The following is a 15131-nucleotide window of genomic DNA, read 5'->3' on the forward strand; positions in this document are numbered from 1 at the left end:
ACAGATACACATCTGGAATCACTAATAGTTCACATGTTTACCCACATGTATGTTCTCCCTCCCTCTCCTTTTCTCTCTCACATTCTCTCTCTCCTCCCCTCACCCTAACAAAGAACAAGGACCTGCTCTGAAACAGCCCCAGCAAAATGATCAAATTCAGGACCATTTAACATGAATAGGATGCTCTCAACTAGTACATAGTTCTGACTCAGTTTCTGCTAGTTGGCCCAGTAATGCCCTGTGTTCCCCCTCGATCCCGGATCTAATCCAGGCTCACCTGTTGCATTTAGCTCTGGTCCCTTTGGTGTCCTTTAAACTGGGCCAGTTTCTCAGTTTCTCTTTGTCTTTGATGACATTAACATTTTTGGAGTGTGCAGGCCAGTGCTTCCTCACAATGCAGGTGCAAGATTATGCGTTCAGGGCAAAAATACTAAGTGATGATTCTTCACGGAACATTACATTAGTGGGTCCATGATGCTGGTTTGCTCCATTACTGGTGATGGCAACTCTCATCACTTGGTTCAGGTGGCATCTGTCAGATTCTTCCTTTGTAATTAATAAATAATCTCTAATGGTAGCATTGTGGGAGGAGTACTCTGACACTATTAATTCTGTTTCCCCATAAATTTCAGCATCTTTTCATGATCCTTACCTGATCAGTTATTGCTGCTTTAGTCAAAAATGGTGATTTTCTAACTCTTATATTCCTTTGCATTTATTGGAAGTCCACTGTAAAGAATAGTTTTCTCTTCCACCCTCTTTATGTATTTCTCTATTTATGTATTTGTTTGTGGGCATCAGTAGAGACTTGCAGGTGGTTTTGATTCAGGTGGCTATTACTTTTTACTCTCATTAATCATTTTGGTGTTCATATGGTACCAACTTTGCTGGGTGGGTACCCTTTCAATCTCACTCCTGTGTTTTTTTGACACGGCCCCGTTGGTGTGTATCATTTATTCTTTAGCATACCTGTACTGAAGTTCTTCATTCAAGTCACTGCCCAAATGACAGATTTTATTCTTGCAAAAATCTTTTTTTTAGCTATTGCTATGCCCCAGTTACTGATCTTACTCATGGACCAATGGGAAACCAGACAATTAAATCAGCCCTTATAGTACAGTAAGTTATGATAGGTTGTACCATGGAAACACCAAGGAAAAGCTCTTTATCCCACTGGGTCAACTTAAGAAGGCTCCTGGGAGAAAGTATATCACCTCCTAGAGCTGAGAGATGAATAGAAATAAACCTGGGGGGAGGCAGTGTTCCAGGCTAAGGGGCGCACATGTCTCTTTGAGGAATTCCTATCCCCCAGGGAGCTTAGCGGCCGGGCCCCATCTCAAACCAATTAAGTCAGAATCTCTGGAGGGGGAAGGGTCTAGGGCCCATACACTTTAATTTCCATAAATTTGTCACGAGGAATGGTGTCATGGAGCTAAACCCTTCAAAACTAAAATTTATAAAGATCCATTTCATTTTATAGGATTTTGAACTCAACAACGAACTAAAGATGAACGTCCTAAACTTGCTAGAAGAAGTTTTGAGAGACCCAGATCTTCTTCCCCAAGAACGGAAAGCCACAGCGAATATCCTGAGGTAAAGGCAATTGTAGGTGACTATTAAGCACTCTGGTTGATTTGTGCTGTGTTCATAGAAAATAAGATCCTGTCAGACCAGAAGGATGTGTATTAGACTCCTGAGGGGCAGCAGGGATTTTGTCCTCACTGGGAAAGCTTCCTCGGGAAGACTTCAGACTGAGTGACATAACTTGTGTGCAGTACAATCGCTCCCGTTTGTGTGGGCAGATGGTTTACTGTAGAACCAAAAGCCTGAAGATCCTCTCCTGCAGGTCCAGCAGGCGTTGCAGAGGTGTTTTTTCCTCATGTGGGTTCTAAGTGTCTATTACAAGCTCATGTTTATGAGCGGGGTTGTAGTGTTTCTGTGGGAGTCTTGTGCACCTGGCTTGTGGATGTGCCGTCATAGAGCAGCTATGCGTTTTCTTCAGCTTGTTTCACTGGTCCTGGACCAATTTTACTGTCAGCTTCTTAGGTGGAGATTTCCACATCAGGTAGGTTGTATAAATTTGGACCCCACACTTCAGTGTGACAAAGTCTTGTACTTCAGGTTTCCCACTAGAGATTGCCTGTGTCTATCATTACACCAAGCATCCAAGCAGGTAACAAACTTTCTTATAGCTTCTTGAACAGATGGGTGGATTTTTTCCAGTCCACTTTACATGAAGAGGGCAGCCATCCATGTCTCTGTATGGACATTTCAGTTACAGCTTTCCACCTCACTATATGTCTGCCCCTACACAGGGTGGAAAGCCCAGCCCCTATCTGCCCGGGCCTGGTACTCCTTCACCGTTCTGATTTCTACTTCCCTCTTCATTCGCAACCTCTGGAAAGACACCTTCCTTTCTTCTATGCTCAACTCTATTGTTGTTTCTTCGTTATCCAGAATGTTTGTGTGTAGAGGGGAGTCCAATTTAGCTCAATCCACCATGCCTTTGGAGGCCCCTCTCTGATTCAGCAATGTCAGATTCTGGTCTGTAACATTTTAGCAATTGGCCTACAAGTCATTCTTAGTCCCATTAGCTCAAGATCCCATAGCCAGACCCTTCTTTGGTCTGTGGGCTATTATGGGTTGAATTGTGTCCCCCTCAAAAGTATGTTGAGGTCCTAACCCTCAGTACCTGAGAATATGACCTTATGTGGAAAGAAGGCTATTGAAGATGTACTTAGCTAAGATGAGGTCATACTGGAGGCAGTCGGGCAGCTAATCCAATATTAGTGGTGTCCTTATAAGAAGATGCCCGTGGGAAGACAGAGGGAGACACAGAGAGAAGGCCATGTGAAGATGGAGCAGAGATTGGAGTGATGTAGCTGCAAGCCAAGGAATGCCAAGACTTGGCTGGCAAACCACCAAAAGCTGGGAAAAGGCAAGGAAGGATTCCTCTACAGGTTTCAGAGAGAGCATGGCCCTGTGGACACCTTGACTTTGGACTTCAAGCCTCTAGGACTCTAAGGCAATGAATTTCTATTGTTTCAAGCCACCTAGTTTGTTGTACTTGTTTAGGGCAACCCTAGCAAACTATTAAGAGCCTTTCTCACTTTTTCCATACTATGAAACATCTAAGTGAGCTTAGGGACTCAGTTACTATGTTTATTTTCAGATTTGAAAATTCTAAATACATCTTCAGATAAAGCCTGATATCGGTGGATGAGTGGTCATATCTGTGAGTGATTGCTGTTCCTCTTTTCTCCATGTGAACAGTTGATTATCCTCCTTGTATTTAAAACATTGATAATTAAAAGCTAGGTTCTGAAAGTGTGTGCCCCTAGGGACTTTTGACTAAATAGCTGGCAGGGAAATGGGGTGGGGTGGGGCTCAGACTGGGTAATGCTGTCAGGATTGGCCAGTTTGAGGCCATCATGTTGCCTATCCCATTATAGCACCCATGCCAGATATCACCAATCAATCCTGAGCACTTTCTTCCTGCACCTGCAGGTGAGATCAGAACTCAGCTGATTGACACTACTACTTCAGATGAAACTTACTTACCATCTGAGGTCTTTATTATTCATCAGGCTTAAGATGTACAAATTCTTTTTGCTAAGTAAGTGACCTGAGAATTAGAAGTGTAAGACTGATAAGGAATGGAAATTTTAGTAGATGGTACAGCCTGGGAATGTAACACCTAGCAGAGTCTGATTCTAACTTTTGCAGGATGTCACAGGTTTAAATCTTCACTCAGCCACTAATAGCTGTCAAGTTTCTTAACCAATCTCAACCTCATTTTCCTCGCTTATAAAGTGGAGCTATCAATACCTTCCTCACTGGTTGTTGTGAAAATCACATGATATAATATGTGTAAAGAGGTTAACACAATGCCTGAAACATAATTGGTACTGACATTACTGCTACAGGTGTTGTTATTATTATTATTAGAAATCACTGACAGTAGCTCTTGGGAAAAATGGTTTCTGCCATCAAGCCAATACAGCCCAAGTAAAATCAGGCTACATCTTTGTCAAACTCAACTTTCCTTAGGCTTCATTACCTTGTATATAGAAAAGACATAATAGCATGATAAAAGACATGATAAAACCTATAATGGATTATAATCTGGAAAAATATTGAATCACTATGCTGTACACCTGAAACTAACACAATATTGTAAATCAACTACACTTCAATTTAAAAAAACTAATTTAATATTGCACAACAATATTAAATAAATAAATAAACAAATGAATGCAATTAAAAAATCATTCAAATATACACTTTAATCTGAGTCCAAACCACTGGACTAACAGAGAACCTCAGACCCCAGGGACTATTCATCGGAGTGAAGCCTCATGGAGGTTCTCATCTCAGCACCAAGGCCCAGCTCTACCCAAGAGCCTACAAACTCGAGTGTTGGAAACCTCAGGTCAAACAACCAGTAAGACAGGAACACAATCCAATTCATAAAAAAAGAAAAAAAGAGACAGCAAAAAAATATGTCACAGATGAAGGAGCAAGGTAAAAACCTACAAGACCAAATAAATGAAGAGGAAATAGGCAATTTACCTGAAAAAGAATTCAGAGTAATGATAGTAAAGATGATCCAGAATTTCGGAAATAGAATGGAAGCATGGATTGACAAAGTGCAAGAAATGTTTAACAAAGATCTAGAAGAACTAAAGAACAAACAGACATAGGTGAACAACACAATAACTGAAATGAAAAATAGACTAGAAGGAATCAATAACAGAATAACTGAGGCAGACGAACGAATAAGTGAGCTGGAAGACAAAATTGTGGAAATAACTGCCAAGGAGCAGGATAAAGAAAAAAGAATGAAAAGAATTGAAGACAATCTCAGAGACCTCTGGGACAACACTAAACACACCAACATTCAAATTATAGGGGTCCCAGAAAAGAAGAGAAAAAAAAAGGGTCTGAGAAACTACTTGAAGAGATTATAGTTGAAAAATTCCCTAACATGGGAAAGTCACCCAAGTCCAGGAAGCACAGAGAGTCCCATATAGGATAAACCCTAGGAATAAACACCAAGACACACACACATATATATATATATATATATATTATTTTTGCTGTACGCGGGCCTCTCACTGTTGTGGCCTCTCCCGTTGCGGAGCACAGGCTCCGGACGCGCAGGCTCAGTGACCATGGCTTACAGGCCTAGCCGTTCTGCGGCATGTGGAATCTTCCTGGACCAGAGCACGAACCCGTGTCCCCTGCATCGGCAGGCGGATTCTCAACGACTGCGCCACCAGGGAAGCCCCAAGATGCATATTAATCAAACTGACAAAAATTAAATTAAAAGAAAAAATATTAAAAGCAGCAAGGGAAAAACAAAAAAGAACATACAAAGGAATCCCCATAAGGTTATCAGCTGATTTTTCAGTGGAAACTCCGCAGGCCAAAGGGAGTGGCAGGATATACTTAAAGTGATGAAACAGAAAAACCTACAACCAAGATTACTCTACCCAGCAAGGATCTCATTCAGATTCAATGGAGAAGTCAAAAGCTTTTCAGACAAGCAAAAACTAAGAGAATTCAGCACCACCAAACCAGCTTTACAACAAATGCTGAAGAAACTTCTCTAAGCGGGAAACACAAGAGAAGAAAAAGACTCACAAAAACAAACCCAAAACAATTAAGAAAATGGTAATGGGAACATACATATTGATAATAACCTTGTATGTGAATGGATTAAACTCCCCAACCAAAAGACACAGACTGACTGAATGGATACAAAAACAAGACCCATATATATACTGTCTACAAGAGACCCACTTCAGACCTAGGGACACATACAGACTGAAAGTGAAAGGATGGAAAAAGAAATTCCATGCAAATGGAAATCAAAAGAAAGCTGGAATAGCAATACTTGTATCAGATAAAATAGACTTTAAAATAAAGACTGCTACAAGAGATAAGGAGAGACACTACATAATGATCAAAGGATCAATCCAAGAAGAAGATATAACAATTATGTTTATGCACCCAACATAGCACCTAAATACCTAAGGCAAATGCTAACAACCATGAAAGGAGAAATGGACAGTACACAAAAATAGTAGGAGACTTTAACACCCCACTTAGACCAATGGACAGATCATCCAAACAGAAAATAGATAAGGAAACACAAGCTTTAAATGACACAATAAAACAGATAGATCTAATTGCTATTTATAGAACATTCCATCCAACACTGGCAGAATACACTTTCTTCTCAAGTGCCACGGAACATTCTCCAGGATAAATCATATCTTGGGACAGATCAACCTCAGTAAATTTAAGAAAATTGAAATCAAGCATCTTTTCTGACCACAATGCTGTGGGATTGGAAATCAATTACAGGAAAAAAAACTGTAAAAAACACAAATAGGGCTTCCCTGGTGGCGCAGTGGTTGAGAATCTGCCTTCCAATGCAGGGAACACGGGTTCGTGCCCCGGTCCGGGAAGATCCCACATGCCGCGGAGCAGCTGGGCCCGTGAGCCATGGCCGCTGAGCCTGCGCGTCCGGAGCCTGTGCTCTGCCACGGGAGAGGCCACAACAGTGAGAGACCCGTGTACCACAAAAAATAAAATAAACACAAATACATGGAGGCTAAACAGTGTGCTACTAAATAACCAAGAGATCACTGAAGAAATCAAAGAAGAAATAAAAAAATAGAAACAAATGACAACAAAAACACAATGGCCCAAAACCTATGAGATGCAGCAAAAGCAGTTCTAAGAGGGGAGTTTATAGCAATTCAATCTCACCTCAAGAAAAAAGAAAAATCTCAAGTAAACAATCTAACCCTACATTTAAAATAACTAGAGAAAGGAACAAAGAAAATTCAAAGTCAGTAGAAAGAAAGAAATCATAAAGATCAGAGCAGAAAAAAATGAAATAGAAACAAAGAAAACAATAACAAAGATCAATAAAACTAAAAGCTGGTTCTTTGAGAAGATAAACAAACTTGATAAACCCTTAGCCAGACTCATCATGAAAAAAAGGGAGAGGACACAAATCAATAAAATTAGATATGAAAAAGGAGAAATCACAACTGACACTGCAGAAATACAAAGGATTATAAGAGACTACTACAAACAACTATATGCCAATAAAATGGACAACCATGAAGAAATGGAAAAATTGTTGGATAGGTACAATTTTCCAAGACTGAACCAGGAAGAATTAGAAAATATAAACAGACCTATCTCAAGTAATAAAATGGAAACCATAATTTAAAATCTTCCAACAAACAAAAGTCCAGGACCAGATGGCTTTACAGGTGAATTCTATCAAACATTTAGAGAAGAGCTAACACCAATCCTTCTCAAACTCTTCCAAAAAATTGCAGAGGGAGAAACACTCCCAAATTCATTCTACGAAGACATCAGCACCTTGATACCAAAACCAGAAAAAGATATCACAAAAAAAGAAAATTTTAGACCAATATCACTGATGAACATAGATGTAAAAATCCTGAACAAAATACTAGCAAACAGAATCCAACAACACATTAAAAGGATCATACAGTCTTCCCTGGTGGCGCAGTGGTTGAGAGTCCACCTGCCAATGCAGGGGACACAGGTTCGTGCCCCGGTCCGGGAAGATCCCACATGCCGTGGAGCGGCTAAGCCCGTGAGCCAAGGCCACTGAGCCTGTGCATCTGGAGCTTGTGCTCCGCAACAGGAGAGGCCACAACAATGAGAGGCCTGTGTACCACACACACACAAAAAAAAAAAAAAAAAAAAAAGGATCATACACCATGATCAAGTAGGATTTATCCCAGGGATTCAAGGATTTTTAAGTATACGCAAATCAATCAATGTGATACACCACATTAACAAATTAAGGAATAAAAACCATATGATCATCTCAGTAGATGCAGAAAAAGCTTCTGACAAAATTCAATGCCAATTTATGATAAAAACTCTGCAGAAAATGGGCATAGAGGGAGCCTACCTCAACATAATAAAGGCCATGTATGACAAACCCACAGCAAGCATCATACTCAATGGTGAAAAACTGAAAGCATTTCCACTAAGATCAGGAACAAGACAAGGATGTCCACTCTCGCCAGTCTTATTCAACATAGTTTTGGAAGTCGTAGCCACAGCAATCAGAGAAGAAAAAGAAATAAAAGGAATACAAATCATAAAAGAAGAAGTAAAACTGTCACTGTTTGCCAATGACATGATACTATACATAGAAAATCCTAAAGATGCCACTGGAAAACTACTAGAACTAATCAATGAATTTGGTAAGGTTGCAGGATACAAAATTAATGCACAGAAATCTCTGGCATTCCTGTACACCAACAACGAAAAAATCAAAAAGAGAAATTAAGGAAACACTCCCATTTACCATTGCAACAACAACAACAAAAAATACCTAGGTATAAACCAGCCTAAGGAGTTGAAAGACTTGTACTCAGAAAACTAAAAAACACTGATGAAAGAAATCAAAGATGACATAAACAGATGGAGAAACATACCATGTTCTTGGATTGGAAGAATCAATATTGTGAAAATGACTATACTACCCAAAGCAATCTACAGATTCAGTGCAATCCCTATCAAACCACCAATGGCATTCTTCACAGAATTAGAACAAAAAAATCTTACAATTTGTATGGAAACACAAAAGACCCCAAATAGCCAAAGCAATCTTGAGAAAGAAAAACAGAGTTGGAGGAATCAGACTCCCCAACTTCAAACTATACCACAAAGCTACAGTAATCAAGAGAGTATGGTACTGGCACAAAAAGATAAATATAGAATCAGTGGTACAGAATGGAATGCCCAGAGATAAACCCACGCACATGTGGGCACCTAGTTTACAACAAAGGAGGCAAGAACATACAATGGAGAAAAGGCAGCCTCTTCAATAAGTAATGCTGGGAAAACTGGACAGCTACATGTAAAAGAATGAAATTAGAACACTACCTAACACCATACACAAAATTAAACTCCAGATGGATTAAAGACTTAAATGTAAGACCAGACACTATAAAACTTTTAGAGGAACACAGGAAAAACACTCTTTGACATAAACCACAGCAAGAACTTTTTTGACTCACCTCCTAGAGTAACAGAAATAAAAACAAAAATAAACAAATGGGACTTAATTAAACTTAAAAGCTTTTGCACAGTAATGGAAACCATAAACAAGACAAAAAGACAACCCTCAGAATGGGAGAAAATATTTGCAAATGAAACAACAGACAAAGGATTAATCTCCAAAATATGTAAACAGCTCATGGAGCTCAATATCAAAAAAGCAAACAATCCAGTTAAAAAATGGGTGGAAGGGGCTTCCCTGGTGGTGCAGTGGTTGAGAGTCTGCCTGCCGATGCAGGGGACACGGGTTCGTGGCTCGGTCCGGGAAGATCCCACATGCCGCGGAGTGGCTGGACCTGTGAACCATGGCCGCTGAGCCTGCACGTCCAGAGCCTGTGCTCCGCAACTGGAGAGGCCACAACAGTGAGAGGCCTGCGTACCGCAAAAAAAAAAAAAAAAAAAAAAAAAAATCGACGGAAGACCTAAATAGACATTTCACCAAGGAAGACATACAGATGGCCAAGAGGCACATGAAAAGATGCTCAACATCACTAATTATTAGAGAAATGCAAATCAGAACTACAATGAGGTATCACCTTACACCGGTCAGAATGGACATTATCAAAAAAGCTAGAAACAATAAATGCTGGAAAGGGAGTAGTGAAAAGGGAACTGTCCTGCACTGTTGGTGGGAATGTAAATTGATACAACCACTATGGAAAACAGTATGGAGGTTCCTTAAAAAACTACAAATAGAACTACCATATGACCCAGCAATCCCACTACTGGGCATATACACTGAGAAAACCATAATTCAAAAAGAGTCATGTACCAAAATGTTCATTGCAGCTCTATTTACCATAGCCAGGACATGGAAGCAACCTAAGTGTCCATCAACAGATGAATGGATAAAGAAGATGTGGCACATATATACAATGGAATATTACTCAGCCATAAAAAGAAACGAAACTGAGTTATTTGTACTGAGGTGGATGGACCTGGAGTCTGTCATACAGAGTGAAGTAAGTCAGAAGGAGAAAAACAAATACCGTATGCTAACGCATATATATGGAATCTAAAAAAAAAAGAATGGTACTGATGAACCTAGTTGCAGGGCAAGAATAAAGAGGTAGACATAGAGAATGGACTTGAGGACATGGGGTGGGAGGGCGAAGCTGAGGCGAAGTGAGACTAGTATCTACATATATACACTACCAAATGTAAAATAGTTGGCTGGTGGGAAGCAGCAGCATAGCACAGGGAGATCAGCTCGGTGCTTTGCGATGACCTAGAGGGGTGGGATAGGGAGGGTGGGAGGGAGGCTCAAGAGGGAGGGGATATGGGGACATGTGTATGCATATGGCTGATTCACTTTGTTGTGCAACAGAAACAAGGTATTGTGAAGCAATTATACTCCAGTATTTAAAAAAATAGTAAAAAAAAAAATATATATATATATATATACACACACACACACTTAAATGGGTGGATTGTTTGGTATGTGAATTATATCTCAGTAAAATTCTTACCAAAGAAACCCCCATAGTCATAACCCACTTACTGCTATTTTGTAAAAGAAACAAAAGAAATAAAAAACAAAACAAAAAAGCAATTCCGCTGGTGGGGTGCCCCCTAGCTGCCCACTCAGAATTCTAGTCCCTTGCAGAGTCTTCCAAGTATTCTGAAAGTCTCAAGAAATATGTGCTCAGGAATGAAACCAGTCATTTTCCTGCCTCAGCGTCTTTATTCAAGCTCACCACCCTGAGGCTACTTGAGGGAGAGACCTTTCAGTGCCAGCACGGTTTCTGTGGAGAATGCTGCCGGGCAGTCTTGTGAAGCCACCATTTTCCTATCAAAAAGCTGAGAAGGATGCCACCTGTCCTGTCCCTGTGCCACCTGGGTCTCAGAGCAACCTCACTCAACCCAGAGTCTCTGTCTCTCGTGAAAACAGCTCTTTTCACATCTTACCTGGTTCCACCGTCTTTCACCATAAGAATTCAAAAGCCACCTGCAGAGCCAAGCAGGGAATAGATGTTACACTATCCCACCTATTCTCCCATCTCTCACCATCTTTCTTCCCATGAAGCCAAAACAAAACCAAAGGCTTTGTTTAGTCCTGAACATGTCAACTAAAGCTGACAGATATTGGTGGGGTCACCAGCCCATCAGCTGAGCAGACAACCAGACCCTGAGTCGCAGTTTGAATTAGCTGAGTCCCTGGGGCACTAACTTATCTTCCCAACAAGCCAGTGAATAGATTTGTGGAAAACAAAACAAGACAAAAAAAACCCTGGTACAAGAAAACAACTGATATTTGATTGAATTTCTCCAACCAAGTAATTCATTCCACTTGCACTATGTATGAGGGTCCCTATCCCAGTACATGAGATTGTGATTATAGGAAGAATAAATGATGTATTAGTTTTTAGGGGTTTTGATAATTTTATATATCTGATAATTATGTTTATATGTATGAAATGTGTGTTTTTAAAAATCATGTCAAAATGATTAGAAAGTAGAGTAGGAAGTAAGACCTAGACAGAACCATCAACTGAAGGAGTGTTATCATTCATGAAATCTCTTCGTGAAAAAAAAGGAAATCTTGGGGTATATGAGAAAGAAACAGAAATAAAAAGGATTATTTAACAACCCTGAAAATTATAAAGATTTTCCTGTTAGTTCATTTCTTAATTTGAAAACAAACAGGGAATTATTTTCAGCTGAAACCAAGAGAATTTAGTATTAAACATTTCCATGCATTTATGGACATCTGCCTTTTTTAAAAAAAAAAGTGCCAGAGCATAGGTAGCAATGGGCTCCAGTAAGCCCAGCAGGAAGGAAAGTCATGCTTGAGAAAGCATGGGAAGGAAGAGGTGGTCTGGCAGGTCCCAAAAGCAACATGAGATTAAACCATTCACAAGGTGGGGAGGAGAAGAGTCTGAGGCAGACCATGCCTTGGGCCCCGGCCAGCCCGTCACAGTAGCAAGCAAGCAGCCCATTCGAGGACAGAGGCCAGTTGCTCTTGGCTCTGTTTTTTTTTTTTTTTTTTTTCGGTACGCGGGCCTCTCACTGCTGTGGCCTCTCCCGTTGCGGAGCACAGGCTCCGGACGCACAGGCTCAGCGACCATGGCTCACAGGGACAGCCGCTCCGCGGCATGTGGGATCTTCCCGGACCGGGGCACGAACCCGCGTTCCCTGCATCGGCAGGCGGACTCTCAACCACTGCGCCACCAGGGAAACCCCTTGGCTCTGTTTTTAAGACTACATGATTTCTACAATTGAAGGGGAAATTTTCTAGTTACAGAATTTGTATAATCCCATTTCCTTTTAAGTTTTTTTTATCTGGTATTGCATTATAAGTGCATAAATATTAAATTGATCATAATGAGTGATACATGTGGGGAAAACCCAGGATCCTGGAGTATTCATCAAACTCTAAGGTAGTCAGAAGACTAGAAACAAATCCATCCTCTGTTGGAACTGGACCAGGGTTAGAGAGCCCTTCACATCTGAAGGGAACTTTTCTGAACATACCTCCCATCGAATACAAGTTAGGATTGTGAGAGGTAAAAAAAAAAAAAAAAAAAAAAATAGTCCCAATGTTAAAGATTTAGATGCATTCAAGTCATATAACAGTGAGATACAAACATGACACATGTATTTAAACACATAATACATTAATGCAGTAAAGTGAAAGCTATCTATGATGAATCATCCCCTCCTTACACAGTGTCACAGGGGTTACTTTATGCTGAAGAAGTTTAATTAGCATAGGTAGTTTGTGGCCCTGTTTGTGAATAAAAACCTCTGCTCAAGACTTTTATATTCCTAAAATACCACGACCCTCCAACGTTGTCTGACCAGCTGGCCTCTGAATCTATGCAGTATAGCTTTTTTTGTAGACAGCTAACATGCTATAGAATGAAAAGAAACAATGATTGACTTCTTGGATGGTCAACTGGAATGGGTTCAGTCATGAAAAGGGGACCCACAAACCTCACACAGCCCCAAGCAGCATTATACTCCTTTTTTTTTTTTTAAGATGTTGGGGGTAGGAGTTTTATTAATTAATTTATTCATTTTTATGTGTTGGGTCTTCGTTTCTGTGCGAGGGCTTTCTCTAGTTGTGGCAAGCGGGGGCCACTCTTCATCGCGGTGCGCGGGCCTCTCACTATCGCAGCCTCTCTTGTTGCGGAGCACAGGCTCCGAACGCGCGGGCTCAGCGGCCATGGCTCACGGGCCCAGTTGCTCCGCGGCATGTGGGATCCTCCCAGACCAGGGCTCGAACCCGTGTCCCCTGCATTAGCAGGCAGATTCTCAACCACTGCGCCACCAGTGAAGCCCTAGACTCCTTTTTTTTTGTAGAAGAAAAACTACTTTCTTCAAATTGCTTCATACAATAAACCAGGTATTCAAATGAACAGGCCAGGATAAATGTTTTGCTTGGTTGAATCAAATCAGTTTACCAGAATCAAAGGAAATCCAGGCGATTGTGTTTCTGTAAAACTTTTGCATCAAGCTAAGGTACTCACTGTGGATGTTTACACATCACAGGTCAAGAATATTTGACATGTCGGTGTTTAGGCATAGCATTTATTTTGTTCAGACCCATTAGAACTTTTACACCAAAATGACCTCTTGCTCCTACTCTTATTTGGAGTCAGGGGCTACCTCTCTTGCTAGGTGGATTTTGTTCACCTCCTGGCTTGAAAATGTCTTCGAAGATAATTAGTCATCAATTTAGTTTTTTACTTTCTAATCACTTTTAATTTTGGTGCAAAGTGTTTTTTGACAGCTGGATGATCCTCATTTATTTATTGTTCTGAGCTATTTCCTCGGGTCACATCTACCTTAAGAATTTGACTTGCCCTATGCATCTCTCCCTTTTACTGGGCTGTTCCTGAGTTATATCCTTTATAATAAAACTGTAACTATAAGCATAAAAAAAAATTCGATTTGCCATCACTAATGAATTCATGGGTGGGCATCAAATTCTGGAGCTGTTTCCTTAATAATAATACTGAAAATCTTTTGTAAAATGGCAATGTCACATGCTGTTTTCTGGCAGAGTATACATTTCTATAGTTATTTTTAACCTTGTTGGGGGTCATGGATTCCCCAAAAGAATATGATGGAAGCAGTCTCCTCTCAGAAAAATGAACATATGAATATATGCACACATTTGCATATCATTTTTAAAAGTTTGTGGACCTCTAGAGATTATTTAGTGGTACTCTAGGGTTAAAAACTTTTGTTCTAAGGGGACATTTTCGAAAGAGATAGCATTTATTTTGATTTATAGGGCAGAATCTTTTGAAGAGAGAAATGTTAGGTAACTGAATGGGACCAGATGTATCTTGGAACATTAGGGTAAGATCGTTGAGGAGAGGAACATTTGAAAGAAGCGAAATAACTTCTGGACCATTTCTTTCCAAGCTAAGAATATTGCCCAGCCACATAAAAAGGATCTTTTCCACGGGTACACATAGTTATAAGGCCACTGATCTCTCTCCAAGAACATAGGCTACCGTAGAAAGGATGACATGCGATTTGGGAAAGAGTCACTTTTCCTGTGTCTAACCCTTAAGTGTGATGTAACAGTCTTTGGAGAAGGAGTTATGTTTACTTATTTTTTCCTCATCTTAATCTGCCCTTTAGCATATGGTGCTTTTTCTTCTCACAAATGATACGCCTTATTGCAGACAAGAGGATTGCCATTCCTGTGATCTAGAAGGATTCTGCTCTCGGGTAAACAGCCAAGAACTTTTGTTAGAGAGAAGGAAAATAGAGGAAAGGGAATTGACCTTTTCTGGTGTGTGTTCTATGCTGAACCTTTGAAGTGGTGCCTTTCATAAGCCTGCTCATGACAAGCAAGAGCAACAGGAAAGCAAACTGGACTGAACCCTGGGCCAGTTAGTCCATTTGTTTGAGCTTTTGTTTCCTCATCTATAAAATGGAGATAATAATGCTTATTTTTTAGGGATTTTTTATGATATAGGAGAGAGTGCGTGTCAGATGGTTAGCACATGCCTGACACGTAATGAGCATACAATTACCCACCT

At 40.3% G+C, this 15131-nt stretch overlaps 1 protein-coding gene across 7 annotated transcripts in view; it reads left to right on the forward strand.

The window, feature by feature from the left end:
* RASGRF2 (Ras protein specific guanine nucleotide releasing factor 2) overlaps window positions 1–15131 on the forward strand; it is a 244035-nt gene that overhangs the window by 209088 nt on the left and 19816 nt on the right. For all 7 annotated transcript variants that reach the window (XM_059060647.2, XM_059060646.2, XM_059060648.2 and 4 more), the window contains exon 19: window positions 1481–1593. In XM_059060647.2, coding sequence (XP_058916630.1) covers window positions 1481–1593 — 113 coding nt within the window. The remainder of the gene's footprint in view (window positions 1–1480; window positions 1594–15131) is intronic.

This window comes from Kogia breviceps, chromosome 4 (genome assembly GCF_026419965.1).
Source record: "Kogia breviceps isolate mKogBre1 chromosome 4, mKogBre1 haplotype 1, whole genome shotgun sequence".
Lineage (NCBI taxonomy): Eukaryota > Metazoa > Chordata > Mammalia > Artiodactyla > Physeteridae > Kogia > Kogia breviceps.